Genomic DNA, 17,806 nt, shown 5'->3' on the forward strand with positions numbered 1-17,806 from the left:
TCGGCGCTCGGGCCCTAATAATAATAATTCCTTCAGTTCCAATAGGGCCTTCGCCGCCTGTCGGCGCTCGGGCCCTAAATATTATTATTATACTATGCTACTACAAAACATAATGCCATAATTGAATTTAAATAGGTAAAAGGAAACTGAAAAAGCAAAGCTGAAATCATGTTTCATCATGTTGAAATCATTCATGTTTTGAATTTTCCATTTGGCTGTTCCATTTGGACATGACATGTCAAAAGTGTATGTAAATTAGGAGGCGTGACACAAAGGCTGGTGGGAGGGTCTGAAACAAAAGGGGTGCAGAGGCACCTTATGGAAGCTGAGTAAAATATTTATATTTTTAATTTGATCTTGCCCTGATTTCTCTTTAGACTTTCAATTTGAGTTATGAATAAATATGTTGTCCCAAGCTCTCTGTGTGTTGCAGTTCTCAAACTCAACTTCAATACAGCTAGCAAGCTACATTCTGCAAAGGGCAGGTTTTGAGGAAAATCTGGATTGTGCATCAAGGAAGGCCTGCTTGGTTCTTTCAAGGAATGATATTAAAGATTCACAAAGAATATGTTTACGGCATTAACTCTCTAACTGGGAAGTTTTGGGACCGATTGGTGGAATGCCGTGGAGGAAGTTCACACGGCGATACACTGGTAAGAGCTAATGAGGTTTAACCATGTATCCAGCTAATTTAAATAGCTCAAGTATCGTATACAATATTGTTTGAATTTCGATTCAATTCAATTTGAACAGCCAGACCTTCCTCCGCAGGGCCTTGGAGATGGGTCTGGCAAAGCGAGACTACTCTAGACCAGACCATAATTTCCAAAGATCTAACAATTCCTCCCAAGAGCAAGCATTTGGTGGGACAGCAGCAAGGAAAGACTTCCTTTAAAAGGCAGAAACCTTGGGCAGATCCTGGCTTTTGGGGGTTGTCCGTCTAACCAGCCGGTCCACTAGTCAACAATACAGAGGACATGGCATCAGTGTTCTCAAGGGCAGCCATACTGCCCTGCAAACGTGTTCACAGAACTGTTCCAAAACCGGATAATCTTGGAACAGGGTAGATCTGAAGGATGAGGAAATCATGGCAGGGGAGAGGAAATGAAAGAGGGATGAGACTTCCTTTCCTCTGTAGCACCAGGAGAATTTGTCAGCTGTATGGGCGGCATTAGCAATTCCTTCATCTGCACGGCTTCCAGGAAGACTTCTCTGTACCCTCACTCATAGCTCCTTGGAGATCCATCCTTGCTTTGAGAAGGCCTTCACGAAGGAGCGACAGAACATCTTCAGGTCGAGGATCGCGGACTGAGGAACTATCAAATAGGGGAAGTGAGATGCCCCCTCTGAGACGGCTGGGTTCATCTCTGAGAAGCAGTGGGGTCCAGACCAGCAACTGGATCACAGAGTCGCCAGATCAGAGAAGTGTGGAACAGAGCAGCCCTGAACCGGTGATCAGATATAGCGCAGCAGTCCTTGTCGTGACCTTTGGCTTTGCCACACGCAGGGAATGAAGCCTAGCAGCCCACCACCCCCACCGCAAGGAGTTCTATGTTTCCCTGTATCTAATTGACTCTCTGCTCTTTTAATTGAGTTACTCTCCCCCAGCTTTAGCCGTGTTTTAGCTCAGTTTTAACATTAGTAATTATACAGTAAAGATATAAATTTGTATACAACGTCAACTGTGGTCTTTGCCCATCTTTTCACAATGTTTGGTCAATTACAAACTTTGTCCACCCTTTTACACTTTTACATTTGCAACATGACATTTTGCCACCTTGATTACACATGATGAGGACAGCTCACCGCACCATCATGGTCATACCAAGGCAACTGTTGTTAAATCAACATCCATTTTTTAAGTGAGTGCAGTTACCAACACTGAGTTAACTTGTAACATATTGTGAAACATCAGTATTGTTGCCATGGGTAACCAAGCGCATGTGTTCACTCGTAAAAAAACTCATGCACACTTGCTCCGCTTCATGTCGGAGTGTGCTGCACAGTAGATAGAGCAGCTAATCACAGCGGCAAGAAAATCTAAATCAATTGTCGGTGGTGGTGATGCAGTTCAAAGCTCTTAGAAAACCAATGTACATATTACATATTTGGTTTAATAGATGGAAGTGAGGTGATTTACTCACTGCAAAAACGGTACACTGTAATAATTAGTATAAATACATAATGCATATTATTAGTATGTAGTTTAGCATTGGGACACAGCTACATTAACCCATGTCTGTATTACATAACTTTTCCACATAATTCCTTGTATGTTTATGTACAGTATATCTTTAATCTGTAACGTCTTTTTTTCCTGTAATTTGTCTTTCTTTTAGGAGCCAACAAGGACCTTACAATCTTCCTTTTTATGTTGCAAGTACAGACATGCATGTTCTTTAGGCAATGTTATAAAACAGTCATCAGGTATGGCAATATCAAAGTTATAGTCACGTTGCAATTTTAAGGAGCTGAACTGTATTCCGAACATGAATACTGTACAGCAGCAAACACATATTCATTATGTTAGGATACACGAATATGGAGTAATGGTGTCCTGAGCAGAGAATAAAGTGCATTGTAATCTGAGCTTCTCTGTTCTGTGTTGATAGCCGGACTATGTTGCTATGAGCTAGCATAGGCTATCTATTTTACTTAAAGCTATAGCGCGTAGTTTCTGTCGCCCCCATGATAATTCTCATTAATGACATCAAAACTGTTGGCGTCCACATGATACAAGCCTTCCATGACCTTACACCTCCCCATGATGTCACACCTGAATGTGTTCCATTTACAAGTCAGATTATCATCGTCAGGTAGCTGTAGCCAGGTTAGCCATTGTTAGCAATATAAATTGATTACGACAGATTACACAGTTTTTTGTTGCATAAAACCAGCGTAGCAACATGTCCACAGATACAAGATGGACAGGACTGTGTGTATTACTGATTTAATGAGACACAAATAAGTCAGAAGTGCTGATAACTGCATGTTACTACAGCTTTCACAACTGTTGATGCACGGGGCAGCCATGTTGGATTTTAATCGCGGGGTACGGCAAAGTTTTCCGAGTTCTGAGCTCGGAAGGTCAGGGGGCGTGTTTCCAACTTTGACCTAAAAAATCTGACTTCCAAGTACAAATGGAACGCACTATAAGACACAAACAAACTAACCAAGCAAGGCAGCAGTAGAACAGCAACTCTGGTGTTCTACAAGGTGAAATAACCCCGCCTTAGGGGAAGTAGATACTCAAGTTGAGCTCCCTATGTTATAATGTCACAGAGCCTACACCAGTTTTAACATAAATCCCTGATTTCTCCCTCTCCCACAAGCAACCTACTGTTTGTTCTGTACAGTGATGAACAAATCCTCCACGCACTGAAAAACTGGTGTCACCAACAAAAGGCAGGTAGCTTTTTTTGTACTAGAGCTCCCCTCACTGGTGATGAAAGGCTCCGACATTCAGCTCAAGCTCAAGCCTTCATTTTATGTTGGTTCCTAACGCTTACTGAAACACAGGAAACACTACAAACACATTTATGACTGTTGTTGAGTTCTTAGCTTTAGAAAGAGGGCTTATATAGGCTAACTGAATGGAATGAAACAGACTGAGTGTAATTAAAATCCAAGACTAAACTAAAGGTTGTCAGAAGCAGCCCCTTCAGGTTTCAGTATTTTCAACAAAGTGCTTGTTGGATCTAACAGCGTCTATATCTGACATTCTGACTTTTTTCCCGTTCCCTTAGTGGTGTTACCAGACAGACATTGTGACATTAAAAAAATAACTAAATACAAAATCAGTTAGAACAATTGTAACCCTAGCTTCTTCTGGAGATTTCATTCATGTCTCATGGTCTTCATTAGCAGAAGGAATTTGTCATGGAAACACAAAGTCACTGATTGCAAATCTTTGAACTGAATGAAATTAACTGCATTCAGTAAAGTGACTCATAATTTCTGTCATATACTACATAAAGCAAGTTTATTGTATAAACTTACAAATGTGTGAACATAGCGATACTCTTGGGATAAATTGACACTTGTTCTACAAACATATGAATCATTTTGGTGAATGAACAAGTACAGAACACATGACGTTAATGACGTGGTGACATGTCAGATATTAGCAGATTACAGTTTTTCAGGGAAAACACTAGTGGAATGAGACAGAGCATGACTTAAACCGACGTTTAGAACCATGGATGTATTAAGAGAACCAAGAAGCTCCAACGGTAACGCTTCTTTAGGTGACTAGCGGCGGGCCCAGGTGTATTGATTCTAACGGGAGAAGTAAAAATGAACACAGATAATGAGCCATCCTTTTGCCCCATAGTCAACAAAGTAGATATTGCACCCATTTCTCATATGCCACATATCTCCAGAACAACCTGACACTAAAAAAGGAGAAAATTAACTTTGTTTCTGTCTCAGGACCAAACTCCTGGGAGAACATAGTGAAGCTTACGTCAGCTAACATTTGTTAACGCCCTAACAAAACTAATCTGTGACGCTAAATATGTATTTAGGTGTGAAAATATCTACGGTTAGCAAAATAATTTAAGAAATTATTCAACCGTAACTTTTCATCCATTCACATTAAAAGGAGGCCACGCCTTGTTAGGAGACAGGAAGTATGTGCCGTTTCATACTGTCATTGCTCAATTGAGTCAAGTGCGGGTTTGAGTCACGCATGTTCAGATGTTAACGGTTTACGGCATAACGCGTCATACACGATGAGAGTCGAGTCAGACCGGCTTTGGTCGAGTGCAGATGTTAGTTGCGCATGTTCAGATTTAAACGGTTTACAACATAACTGTCATACATAAATTTGTGAAATCCAATAAGTAATAAACTTTTCGTACTTTTCTCAAACAATAACAGAAGATCATTTGAGAAACGCCATTCAACGGACAGCCTTTGTTGTATGAAATTGCTAGCTTGTAGCTAAGCTAGCAGTCATTTCAAAAACGTTTTAGCTATCTATTGTTGTTTGGTTGCTAACGTTAGCTCAAAACACCATTCAGCTGACAGCCTTTGTTGTGTTTGATGCTAACTTGTAGCCAGCAGTAAACCAACTTGGTTAAGTAGGTCCATTTTTACTGTAGGCCTATTGACATAACAGAAGTCTTTCGTTAGCATCTTATATGCTACTAGTCACAAAGTGCGCAACTCAAGCCGGACTCTCCTCACATTGGGCAGTGACACATACCATTGCTTGACATGAGCTGTCTTTACTATGAAGGATAATTGCATAAACTGAAAGTAAACTGCTCTGACAAATGTTTCACAAACCAGGGCAGAAGTTTGTCATTCATAGCTCTGTATTGCACTGCCCTCCTATGGACAAACCGCTACACTGCCGCTCTCCTGTAAGAATCTCCACCTCTCCTTGTTAATGATGACAATGCCTGCAGTAGTGTGCAAAAAGCGCCAGGAGTTTAAACTATTGCAAAATTGTCACACTCAGAGTTATACACATTCCTGCCAGACAGTTGGTCAGAACAACAGTCTCATATGGTGAGTGGTGGTTCTAGATTAATGTTGCTAGGGGGCCAAGGAGGGGCCATTGTTTAACCAGAGGGGCACAAAAATTAAAAAGAACAGTACAGGGCACACATAAAGGGGTTTCAATTTAATGTGAACTAAACTTCCGGGTACAACAATGTGCCATTTCCTACTTATGGAAGCCCCATTATTGTGGACAGTTGAATCCACACTTGAGTTTTTGAATTGGCACAATTGACAATTGATTGACCCCCACAGCCGTATCATACGATTATATTTTTTTACTTGTCATAGTAGGAGAAACACAGGTGTTATCCTACAAGAACAACAATTTGTCAACTTAACAACTTATTGTAACACATTGTTGTAACAGTTGTAACAACTATCTTTGAATTGGTCCGGTATTAAGCCAGACTGCAGTTGGCAGCTGAAAAACAAGCCACGAGGCAATTGCACGCCTTCAATTTACGTCTTCAAATGCTTTGTGCTTGTTTTGCTACTGACATGCTCAGATATTTGTTCCAAGTGTCAGACAACATTACAGAAAGGATCCCTAGAGAGATAGATCTTTAGATAGTCTTTAAAACGGAAAATGAAAAAAAAGTAACGCTTTGTTTGACACCTTTATTGCTTTTTGACACTTTAATTGCTTTTTTGATGTATTTGAGTACTTTTTTTAATCAGGTTGTGATGTTTTTTTTCAACAATTCCTTTATTTTTGTTACACTACCATGAGTATACTGTACACAACCCTAACACAAATGCATTACCACTAGTTTTACACTGTTTTCTTTTTCTAATTAATGGTCAAGAAACCTCATTTATAGGAAATTACATATTTTTTGGTCTTTTGTCAAAGTTTTTTGGGGGTCATAAAACACCCAAAATGTATTAAAGTAGTAAACTGATCTTTTGTTTAACTTGCAAGAAGCGTTATATGGAACCATCCATGTAATATTTAGACAATTTGGATGAAAGAATCCCAAATTTGTTATGTAGAAACTGTGGAAAACGGGGCAAACTTGACCCCAGGATAACAGGAGGGTTAAATGATAAACAGTCATTTTAATCACCGTGAAGTACACTTTATTTAAAGTCGACAGAAACAAAATAAGGCTTTCAAAGGCCATCTTGATCCGTCTTTCCACTGTTCCAACAATGGTTAAAATAAACCCCTTAATTCACTTATTTACATATCAAAAATATGCTGGCTCTACACTCGCTAGGGATCCTTTCCATAATGTTGGCAGACACTTAGAATAATAATCTCAGCCTGTCAGTGGCAAAATCAGCAGTGGATGAAATTAACGATGCACACTTGCCCCATACAACATTTTTCAGCCCGACATGCGGCTGCCGGTTAAAGAGTTCTCGCTCAATACTGGACCAATTTCAAAGATTACTGTTACTAAGTAAATTAGTCACTTAGCCATAAATGCATGGGAAAATAGGGTCCAACGTATCTGTTAAAGAGAGGGATGGCTCTGTTGTATTCACGTGTCCCAGTGAGACAGTGAACAGCGTACACAAAGGACCGTGAACGTGAAGCAGTTAAGTGGAATTCAAGCCCATTTTCATTCTTTAAGAGTGCTTCCCTTTCTCCGTGCATCTTGCATTGTGCCAGAAACTCTCTTGCAATGAAATCGAAAAATTATCCCAGTAAGAATTTGACAGGCCTATAGTGTTGCAAGCACTTGCATTTACATTTGTGTTAAAATATTTGTACAGAAATGACTTCCAAACATTTGAATAAAAACCGAAAATCTAATGTAATCTAAACAGAATATGTCATACTGGGGCATTGGGCTCATAATCTCAGTATTTACTTATTTTTTATATTCTTGCTACGGCCCTATGTGTGTGTTTTATTTTAATCTTAATTCAGCTAAAGTAAAGTGACACTTCCTTCTCCATACACTGAATAAATCCCTTTAGTGTAAACATTTTTTAATGATTTGACTATTACTAAAAAAAAATTCAGATGAAATATCAGTCATTCTAAATTGATGGGCTACTAAACATGTGAGAGATGTAAAAAAAAAAAGAAAAAAAAGCTGATTTTAAAATTGGTGGTGAGACCCCATGGTGTAGCATTGCTATATTTAGACCTGGGTCTAAAGTCATGGTCATCTTATTTTATAGAAATCATTTATAATTCACACTACTCCGCGAGTTTTCATTAATTTTTAAGAGTGTACTGGGGTTTGGTTTAAAGTTTCTGACTAGGTCGTCACAAAAAATAGACAATTAAAATAGGAAGCAAAGATGCAACATGTTCTTATTTTCATAATTAATGTCAGGAATCTAAAAGTCACAGTAAAACAAACAATGAGCAAGTAGTAAGCTTTGTATTCTAATGAGCCTTAAAACTCGGTTTTAATTACTGGTAAATTGAACTATGAGCACTACTTCCTAAGTAGCCTGTATGTTTGAAGTATAATGATTTTTTAAATATTTTGGGTTTTAACCCTCATGTTGTCCTTAGGTCCAACTGACCCGTTTTCCTATATTAATGTTCTTTTTAATTCCCCAAAATAACATGATTGATTCCACACAACGCTCTTTGGCAAGTACAAATCTCTACTTTCATTAATTTAATCTTGTTCAATTTTAGAGCATTTGAAAAAACAATTTAAGTGTTTTTTTTAATAGTGTTGAGTAAAAGTTGACATATTCCAGTCTGTGATTATCTATCAACGTGGTCTAATTAATTCCTAATTTCTATTTTTCTAACTAAAATAATAGGTAAAATTTCCTATAAATTAAGTTTATTGATGATAAATTCCAAAAATAACCGCAAAATTGAAGTTAATAAGTTAGTGTTAAAAACGTAAAAAAAAGTGACAAACATTGAAAAAAATAGTTGTTAAAGGTGTTGAAAATAGGAACAAAAACGTATCGATTAAATTTGATAGAAAGCGTAAACAAAAGTGTGTATTTTTTGGGAAGACAACGTAAGGGTTAAAATCTAAAATAAAGTTGTGTGTAAGGTATTTTATTGTGTTACAGCTGAGGAAGTTTCAGGAAACCATAGAGCTTTTATTGACACGGGGAAAACGGAAGTGAATGAAGTGTTGTTTGACGGTCCTTTGACTAAGTTGTGGTTGAACGAGAAGCGAGACGTGAGGTGCCGTCTTGATCTGACTGGCATTGGAAGCCCTTGTTTCTTTATTTTATAGTCAAATCTAGGCTTAATAATAAACTCTCGGTTACTTGCACTGTCTGTAATATTCTATGGTTACTACCATAGAGTGTATATAAACTGATGCTTGGATACAGTCTATGGTTAGTACTGGTGTATGTATTTTTAAGAAAAGACATTAGTGAAGTCAGCCTGAAGAGGCGCTGTCGCTGCTGTCGCTTCTGCTCCCGGGAACCAAATAAGGAAATGACGTGCAGATGTGCGTGTTCTCAAATAGACAACCATTAACTGTGTATGTGGTCTATGTAGACAACTGAGACTGACACCGACACCGGGTTTGTGAGAGGTAGAGGAGGGTGTGGGACCTGTCGCTGACACAATACGAGGTTAGTGCTGTTATAAATAATTACTTTTAACAAGTTTAGACCCCAGCGTTAGTCTTTTACCCTGGAAACTGAGCTGTCGCCGGCTAAGTATGCTAGCTGCTTGGCTAAAAAAATCTAACGTTAAACTTAGCACGTGCAGGGCCTTTTTTTACAACACAAGTAACGTTAATTAACAGTATGAAAATTAAATGAGAAACCGTTGACAATTTAAAACTCAACGTGTTGGGAGGAACGACAAGCATGTGTGAAGTTTCATAAAAAAAAAAAAACGAATAAGTTGGTATTAATAGCTTATAATTTTTAAAAGTAATATTATTTCTAAAGGTTCCGCCCTATATAGCTAGCTAGGTTAGCTAACTTACAACTTTAACTTTCAACGTTGGCATGATTTTCTCTGTTTTTTAGCTTTAATGGCAGCAATAGCTAAGTTATTAGTGTCAGTATGTGTTGAGCAGTGCGTAAAATACATGTAATACCTTAAGTAGTCAGTAGAAGAGTCATGTGAACTTATGTGGTGTAACTTTAGGAGGCATGCCTCTGTGTTATTTTGTATAATTCAATTTCAAATGTGTCAAACTGGGCTGGGATGATGTATTGAAAAGTCTCTCAGTTGTGTGATGGATTATACTAGACTTGCTAATCAAGTTGATCAACAACAACTGACTGTACACCACATCTGAAATAATTGAAAAGCCATTATAAATGCAGCTAGCTAGTATGCCAGACTTGATAAAGTGTGTATCGCCCGGCCTCTCATTCATTCTGCTCGTGCTCTCTGTGGTGTTGGTCAGAGGAAAGGTATGCCCTCTGCCTGGTCACACGATGGGTATTGACAGCTGAACTACTGGAAGGCGTTGCCAGATTTGGCTTGTGTTGTGTCCAACACCGAATACTGGAAAAACACATTTGCAAGGCTGTACCTTTATTTTTAAAGACAGAGGTATTTTTTTACTATTGTTCTTTAATTTCATTCTGATTTGCAATTCAGCTTATTAGGGCTGCATGATATATCGCTTAAAAAAAAAAAAAAATCATTTTCGCAATTTTAACTACCGCAATATACACAATGCGAAAAGCTGTGACATATTGCGCTGGATGTTTTTTTGTTGAAAGAAAATTACAGTTTGAAATTCTTTCATTTTTTTAGTGGAGCCTTTTATATTCATTTAAATGTTTTGGGGAAATTCAAAAAGCGGTATGTTGTATTTTACCAGAATACTGAAAGCAGCAGAACAGTGTAGTTTAAAATCTGTTGATTTATCCCAAGAAATACCACGATTTTCAACAACCTCATCACATATTTACCTCATATCGTGCAGCCCTGCTGCTTTAAAAAAACTGAATCAAGAAAGTTTAACGGCGTTGAAAACCAATCACATGCACAGAGTTATTTAATCATATGATTCAATAAAAAGCATTTTTTTTTTAATTCACTGTAAAACTAACTCCACCAAAATGTTCCAGGGATTATACACAACCAACAAGTTGCCTGAAAAAGGGGTCCAACGGTGGTCTAAACTGAGCAAGGTTTCTGTTCTTCTGGCCATTGAGTCTCCACACTTTGATTACCACGACAGAATCCTTTTTTATTTCCAAATTTAATTTTTTATACAATTAGGGAATAGTAGTTTGTGTACAATGAGTGAACAGTGTTATCTGTGCAGGATGGGTGACATCACAGAAGTTGAGACAAGATTCTACTCCAATGCAGAGGACTACTGGAAGGAGGTCCCCCCCACAGTAGATGGCATGCTGGGAGGCTACGGCAGCATCTCCAGCATCGATATCAATGGATCCAAAGCTTTCCTGCAGAGGTTTCTTGGTGTAAGGAACTTTTACCCTAACAATGTCAGACAGCAATTTTGCCATTGAAATTGTAATTGAAGTCTTTTGCTGTACGCTGTGTTGGTAAATGTGAGATGTTCGAGTCACACACGTCTCGTTAAACAAGGAAATTAATTTGGCGATGTACGTGTGACGTCAACCCGTTCTTACTCTAGCTTGTTCATTGGCTCTCAGAGTCACATATTGATACAAAATCTGGCACGTGGGGTTGCTGGGATTGGTTGAAATCGCTGGAAACTTCTGGTATTGGTCAAATTTGCAAAGAAGTTGTGGTGATTGGTCAAAATTGCGAGTCACACTAAAGTCATGGTGATTGGTTGAATTCATGGGATTGCAACATTGCAAAATCCTGGTTACATGGATATCATTTTTTTATTTAACATGAACACAGAATAAAGTGCAGGTCTACAGGCTACATGACTTTTTATTCAGATATCTGGAGGTGGCAGAGGGAACGTAGCCAAACATTGAAGGGTTATTTATGACATACCAATAGATTCATTAGGTCTTCTACTATTGGATTATACAAAGATCGATTCTTGCATTTTGTGAATTGATGTTGGAATATTCAATTGAATATCAATTTAAATCGGAAAATAGTTTCTTTTAATACCAGCCCTAATGTTAAATTGAGCTTGTTCCGACTCCACTCTGTGTAATGGAGGAGTAAACTGAATGTTTTCTGATGAGCCGCTGTAGCATTGACACCATGCTATGGTGCTAAGCTAGTTCGACTTAACAATAGACACACTGTACAGACTTTTTGTTTTTTGCAGCTTGAAATGATCCCAAACTTCTGTCATTTTTTTCTCCGCCTGTTGTTTCTATTAGCCCTTCATGTACAGTATTTTCCCTCTCTTCCTCCAAATTGCAATCCGTAATTTGTCAAGGCTTCAGGCCATGTGTCCACAGCAGCATAAAGCCGCTGTGCCACAGTAGTCTCATTTAGAGCCCGACCAATAAAGGATTTTTAAGACCGATGCCAATATTTGGTTATTCAAAAATCCGATGTGCCGATATATATATATATTTTAAATTCCGGAACGCGTTACAAAATAACATTAGTTAGTTCTCACTTAAATAATGAGAATGATAACTTGTTTAATTGTCAGAACAAAGGAACATCAAAATATATTAAAGTTGTGATTAATAAAATTAATAAAAATACAGTGATATGATATGAAGATATAAGGTATGAAACTTAAAGGTCTTTGACCAAAAACGCATTAAGAAAAAAAAAAAGTGTTGCCAACAGGGACTTTGTAGAGCGTCCTCTGGTGGACAGACAATGCATCGCCAACGCTCCGAACTTGGTTGACAGTCCATTTTTTTTATTTTTTAAATATTCAATTATCAGAATCATTTATGACAATAATAACCAATTCTTTTTTTTTATTTTTCTTTTTTTAATCGGCCATAATAAATGGCGATACCGATGTATCAGGAAATGCCTAATATCGGCCGGCCGGTATATCGGTAGGTATTGGTTGGCTTTAGTAACATAGATTAAACAAAGCTTTGAGGCAAAGAATTTTGCCTCTGTGATTTTTAATGGTCAAACTATATGAGTTACCCGAGGAATGGTTTCAGCCCTAACCATGACCTGAACCTGGGTGGTTTTAATTACCCGCTGCAGAGCCCTCCTGTCCCGGGTCGTGCACATCCCATGCCAGTTTGTAACGTTTCCAGTCGGGATGCTTTCAGTTGCTCCTCCTGTAAAAGTTTCGGTGCTGTTTCAGAGCCTTTTCCACAATAACCGAAGCAGTTTGTGTCCCAGCTTTTACCCACCAGTGACCTGTTGTGTGTTTTTGCCATTGAAGGAAGGGGAAGGGAAGACGAGCACAGACTGTGCTCTGGATTGCGGAGCAGGCATCGGGAGGATCACCAAGCGGTTACTGCTGCCTCTGTTCAAGACCGTAGACCTAGTGGACGTGACGCAGGAGTTTCTGGACAAAGCCAAGACATACCTGGGCGAGGAGGGCAACAGAGTGGGGAAGTACCTTTGCAGCGGCCTGCAGGACTTTGTGCCAGAAAGTGGACGCTATGATGTCATCTGGATCCAGTGGGTTATCGGTGAGTCTGCCACAATGTACCAACAGTGTAATCCGGTCCCGTCTGGTGTGGGAGGTTGAACCAATATTTCATTTCATGCTTATCGCCTGTTGTAGGTTTGAGAGTTTTTTTCTCTGGCCATACCAATTTAAAAAAAAAAGTAATTCTACTGCATTGGTCCAGTTTTCTGAAAAGGGCCTCTTTCCACCAGTAAAATACTTTTTAAAGTGCTTTATGGTAAAAAAAGGTACAATTTTTCCTTTCAGGCCACCTGACAGACGACCACCTGGTGGACTTCCTGCGGCGTTGCCAGAAAGCCCTGCGGCCGAACGGCCTCGTCATCATCAAGGACAATGTGGCGTACGAGGGCGTGGTCCCCGACGAGGTGGACAGCAGCGTCTGCCGCGACTTAGACATAGTTCACAGTCTGGTGGGCAGAGCGGGCCTCCGCATTGTCCACGAGGAGCAACAGATTAACTTCCCAAAGGAGATCTACCAAGTCCACACACTGGCTCTCAGATAGAACGGTTTCCTCCTCCACGGGACAGAGGGGGGGCTCGTACACAGGATTTCTAATGTGAAAATGATGTTTTTCTAGTCGGCTTAAAGTGACGGTTCAGAGTAACTTTACCCTACGATCCTTTGCACCAAAAACCTCAAGCCAAACACGCCCCAAGACGCTTTTTTCACCTGGTTCTAACGTTGGGTCAGTTAGCTTATCAGCTGGTTAGTTTAGTATAGGCGCTAATGGAACCAAGGGTGTATCTGGTAAATTACCTCACTTATAATGCCCAAAATGATACCAAACTTCTACAGTAGTACAAATATATGTTATGTACTCATAAAATGATGGATAGGGTAGTTTGTAAGTACACCAGGAGTTTTTTTTAAATAACACTTGCCTGCTGGCTCCTCTGCAGAGCATAGGGCCCTAGGGTGAAGTTACTCCTTTCCTTTATCACTTTAATATCTGTTTGGAAATGATATGCAGTGCGTTTGTGGATCGTGTGTTGCTAACTCCATGGATTAGTCTTCTGTTTGACTCTTATTGCAGCGTCATCTCTTTCTGGGCTACCAGGCTTAAAGCTTTAGTGCGTCACCGTTTTATTTTAAAGAACGTCCGTTGCAATTAAGCCATGCCAAATGAGTTGCGTTTGGAGGTTGGGGGTGCGTGCGCAGTCACGGAAAGCTTGTATCACGTGGTCATGTCAAGTTTGGTTGTCATTACTTAGAATTCCTCATGGTGGAGACAGACTCTACACACTATAGCTGTAAGGTAAGGCTACATTACACTGAATATTTGCTCAGACTTCCATCTAAGAGACAAGTTCTAGCATGTATTTCCTGTGTCAGGTTAAAGTTTGACTGTGTGTTTGGAAATACAGGGACCATTGTCCACGTGCTGTTTCATCACCAGACTACAGCATCACTATTAACACACCAGTTTGTAGTTCAGCATCGCTGGGCTCCATGTTTATTTATTACCCGTTTCATCACGAGTAGGTTTTGTTATGAAATTAACAGTCAAGCGTCCTTGTTTGCCGTTTCATTGAACAGAAAGCCAAAGTGACCTCACTCTTACTCCGTGTCCTCTGGATTCAGCTGCATCACAATCTGGCTCCATTGTCCGCTGGAAGCGGTTAAGAAGCGGAGCATCTTCAAGCAGTCTATTCTTAACAGGACACATTTCCAATGGTGTTGAGTATTTTATTGATATTTTTTATGATTGCAGGTCAATATGGCCACAAACTGTGTGGCTGTTTTAAGTAGGGATGTTTCCGTCCACTCTCTTTTGGCCCCTGAGTCCATACTTAGTTTGATCAGATACAAATTTTGCATAAATGTTGATTAAATGTAACTGACAAATTTGAATAATGAGAAGCTTTTACCTGAATGTCTTGTGCACCGCTGTTTACTTATATAAGAGGTAAGGTAACAGCTTGGTTAACGGGCAGAACTAGGCTGGGGCTGGTGTAACCATGTTCAAATACCAGAAAAATGATCTCCTTCACAGCACCGCTCGGCAGTAAATTGATGTCAGACACTAGCTGCTCTTTTATTTAATTCATTTATAAACTAACATATTAATCATCTTGTCAGATTGCTTATTGGTAGCTGGTACTTGGAAAGTTTAGTGAGCCAAGCTACCAGTCCTTTTACATTAATTGAATCTTCACTACACTACTGTTACAATGTAACAGAAGCACTCACCCAAAAATGTAGCAAGCTGGGAGAGCAACATGGCAAAAGTATTTTCTTTTTTGTGTGTACATACAGTGAGGAAAATAAGTATTTGCACACCCTGCTATTTTGCAAGTTCTCCCACTTAGACATAATCTAAAAAAAATAATAACCCAGAAATCACAATGTGTTTTTTTAAACTATTTATTTGTATGATACAGCTGCAAATAAGTATTTGAACACCTGTCTATAAGCTACTAATTTGACCCTCAAAGACCTGTTAGTCTGCCTTCAAAATATCCACCTCCACTCCATTTATTATCCTAAATTAGATCCTAGATCCTAAGAAAGGGGAGAAATCAGCCCCAAACTACATGGGAGGAGCTGGTCAATGACCTGAAAAGAGCTGGGACCACCATTTCCAAGGTTGCTGTTGGTAATCCACTAAGACGTCATGGTTTGAAATCATGCATGGCACGGAAGGTTACCCTGCTTAAACCAGCACATGTCAAGGCCCGTCTAAAGTTTGCCAATGACCATTTGGATGATCCAGAGGAGTCATGGGAGAAAGTCATGTGGTCAGATGAGACCAAAATAGAACTTTATGGTCATAATTCCACTAACCGTGTTTGGAGGAAGAAGAATGATGAGTACCATCCCAAGAACACCATCCCTACTGTGAAGCATGGGGGTGGTAGCGTCATGCTTTGGGACAGGGTGACTGCACTGTATTAAGGGGAGGATGACCGGTGCCATGTATTGCGAGATTTTGGGGAACAACCTCCTTCCCTCAGTTAGAGCATTGAAGATGGGTCAAGGCTGGGTCTTCCAACATGACAATGACCCGAAGAACACAGCCAGGATAACCAAGGAGTGGCTCTGTAAGAAGCATATCAAGGTTCTGGTGTGGCCTAGCCAGTCTCCAGACCTAAACCCAATAGAGAATGTTTGGAGGGGGCTCAAACTCTGTCCCTTCTGCGGTGTGTGCAAACCTGGTGAAAAACTATAGGAAACGTTTGACCTCTGGAACTGCAAACAAAGGCTACTGTACCAAATATTAACATTGATTTTCTTAGGTGTTCAAATACTTATTTGCAGCTGTATCATAGAAATAAATATTTAAAAAATCATACATTGTGATTTTGATTTTTTTTTTTGATTATGTCTCTCACAGCAGACATGCACCTACGATGACAATTTCAGACCCCTCCATGATTTTTAAGTGGGAGAACTTGCAAAATAGCAGTGTTCAAATACTCATTTTCCTTACTGTATACCTGTGTTTGGCGTTGGTGTGTTTTATTCCAGACAGCAGGGAAAGCTCCGCTGTGTACTTCACAAAACAAAACCAGAGGATTCGAGGACGTTGCCTTGTGCACAGGGTTATCTTCTGACCTTTCATAAACAAAATGATTGTTTCAGACTGCTCCTACCCCCCCCTAACAGGGCTGCTTGTTCTATACACAGCCTGAGAGGATGTGATGTTAACTGCAGCACCTGAGGTGTTTTATTAGTCTCAAAACCAGCTCACATTATACCGGGCTAGTACATTTGATACACGCACTCAACAGTATCCACGAGCAGAAAACTAGCCTTGCACAAATGCAGTTCGGCAACCACTGGACTGTAACAAGTGCAGTCTGAGCACCCACGGTCATTGGCTACACCTTCCAGCAGAATCTTCAAGAAAATGACAGAAAAAAAAAGTAGCAAACCCTATAAATACCCTCAACGCAAGTAAACCATGTATAACCAAAATGTGACATTTGCTGTGTGTGTGGACGGCAGCGGCACATATGGCCCATGTAGTTTACCATGGTAACAAAGCTGAGAGTGGACTGGCCCATGTAGTTTACCATGGTAACAAAGCTGAGAGTGGACTGGCCCATATAGTTTACCATGGTAACAAAGCTGAGAGTGGACTGTCTATTCAAGTACTTTTTTTTCATTTAGATTTGTTATGAGCTCTACAAAATGATGTCTGTGACAGTGTCAGTGATCAAACCAAACAGCCAATCAAAAGTCCTGATAAATATTCAAAGTGTCCAATCCCCACCTCCAAAGTCTCCCTGTTTTTTTAATGTGCACAAGTTTTGAGACTAATTAAACACCCTACTTAGGTCATGTGTAGTGCCAGGTATCGCCGATCCGTTAGCTTCCGATTCAATAGGTCCCGCTACGATTTTGTACGAATTAGATTGGGGAAATTTCATGAGAAGCAACCCTCAAATATTTTATAATGCACCAGATTAATGTTTACATTAAGAATTAAACCCCAAGAACAATGACAGATACATCCATGGTGAAAAAGCAAACAAAGTGCTCATATTATGCTTTTTGGCTATTTCCCTTTTCCTTTATTGTGTTATATATCTTTTTGTGCATGTTATAGGTTTACAAAGTAAAAAAGCCCGAAGTCCTCTTGTTAGTACTCGTTACCTAAGTACTGACAGGATACGCCCTCATACTCTGCTTCTGACTGGCTAGTAGTCCGTACCGAGGTACTGACAGGATACGCCCTCATACTCTGCTTCTGACTGGCTAGTAGTCCTTACCGAGGTACTGCTCATGTGACTCCCAACAAAGATGGTACAGAATTGAGATGTCTCACTCTGTAGCTACAACAGAGAGCTCAACACACAGGGTGAAAAGAGGAGCTGCAGCAATGTGTAGTACAACAGAAACATGTTTTTTG

At 39.7% G+C, this 17,806-nt stretch overlaps 1 protein-coding gene across 1 annotated transcript; it reads left to right on the forward strand.

Annotated features, from left to right (window-relative positions):
• Positions 1-8,852: 8,852 nt before the first annotated feature.
• Positions 8,853-15,021, forward strand: ntmt1 (N-terminal Xaa-Pro-Lys N-methyltransferase 1). The gene is made up of 4 exons (XM_034896242.1): positions 8,853-9,033; positions 10,698-10,857; positions 12,699-12,951; positions 13,197-15,021. The coding sequence occupies exons 2-4, from the start codon at positions 10,699-10,701 to the stop codon at positions 13,451-13,453; spliced, it is 669 nt and encodes a 222-aa protein (XP_034752133.1). The 5' UTR covers positions 8,853-9,033; position 10,698; the 3' UTR covers positions 13,454-15,021.
• Positions 15,022-17,806: the final 2,785 nt, after the last annotated feature.

The sequence above is a fragment of the Etheostoma cragini genome, chromosome 16 (genome assembly GCF_013103735.1).
Source record: "Etheostoma cragini isolate CJK2018 chromosome 16, CSU_Ecrag_1.0, whole genome shotgun sequence".
NCBI lineage: Eukaryota > Metazoa > Chordata > Actinopteri > Perciformes > Percidae > Etheostoma > Etheostoma cragini.

Coding starts and splice junctions, on each gene's coding strand:
- ntmt1 (XM_034896242.1), top strand. CDS start 10,699: ATGGGTGACATCACAGAAGTTGAGACAAGATTCTACTCCAATGCAGAG. Junction 10,858..12,698: donor TCCTGCAGAGGTTTCTTGGT/GTAAGGAACTTT, acceptor TTGCCATTGAAG/GAAGGGGAAGGGAAGACGAG. Junction 12,952..13,196: donor CTGGATCCAGTGGGTTATCG/GTGAGTCTGCCA, acceptor TTTTCCTTTCAG/GCCACCTGACAGACGACCAC.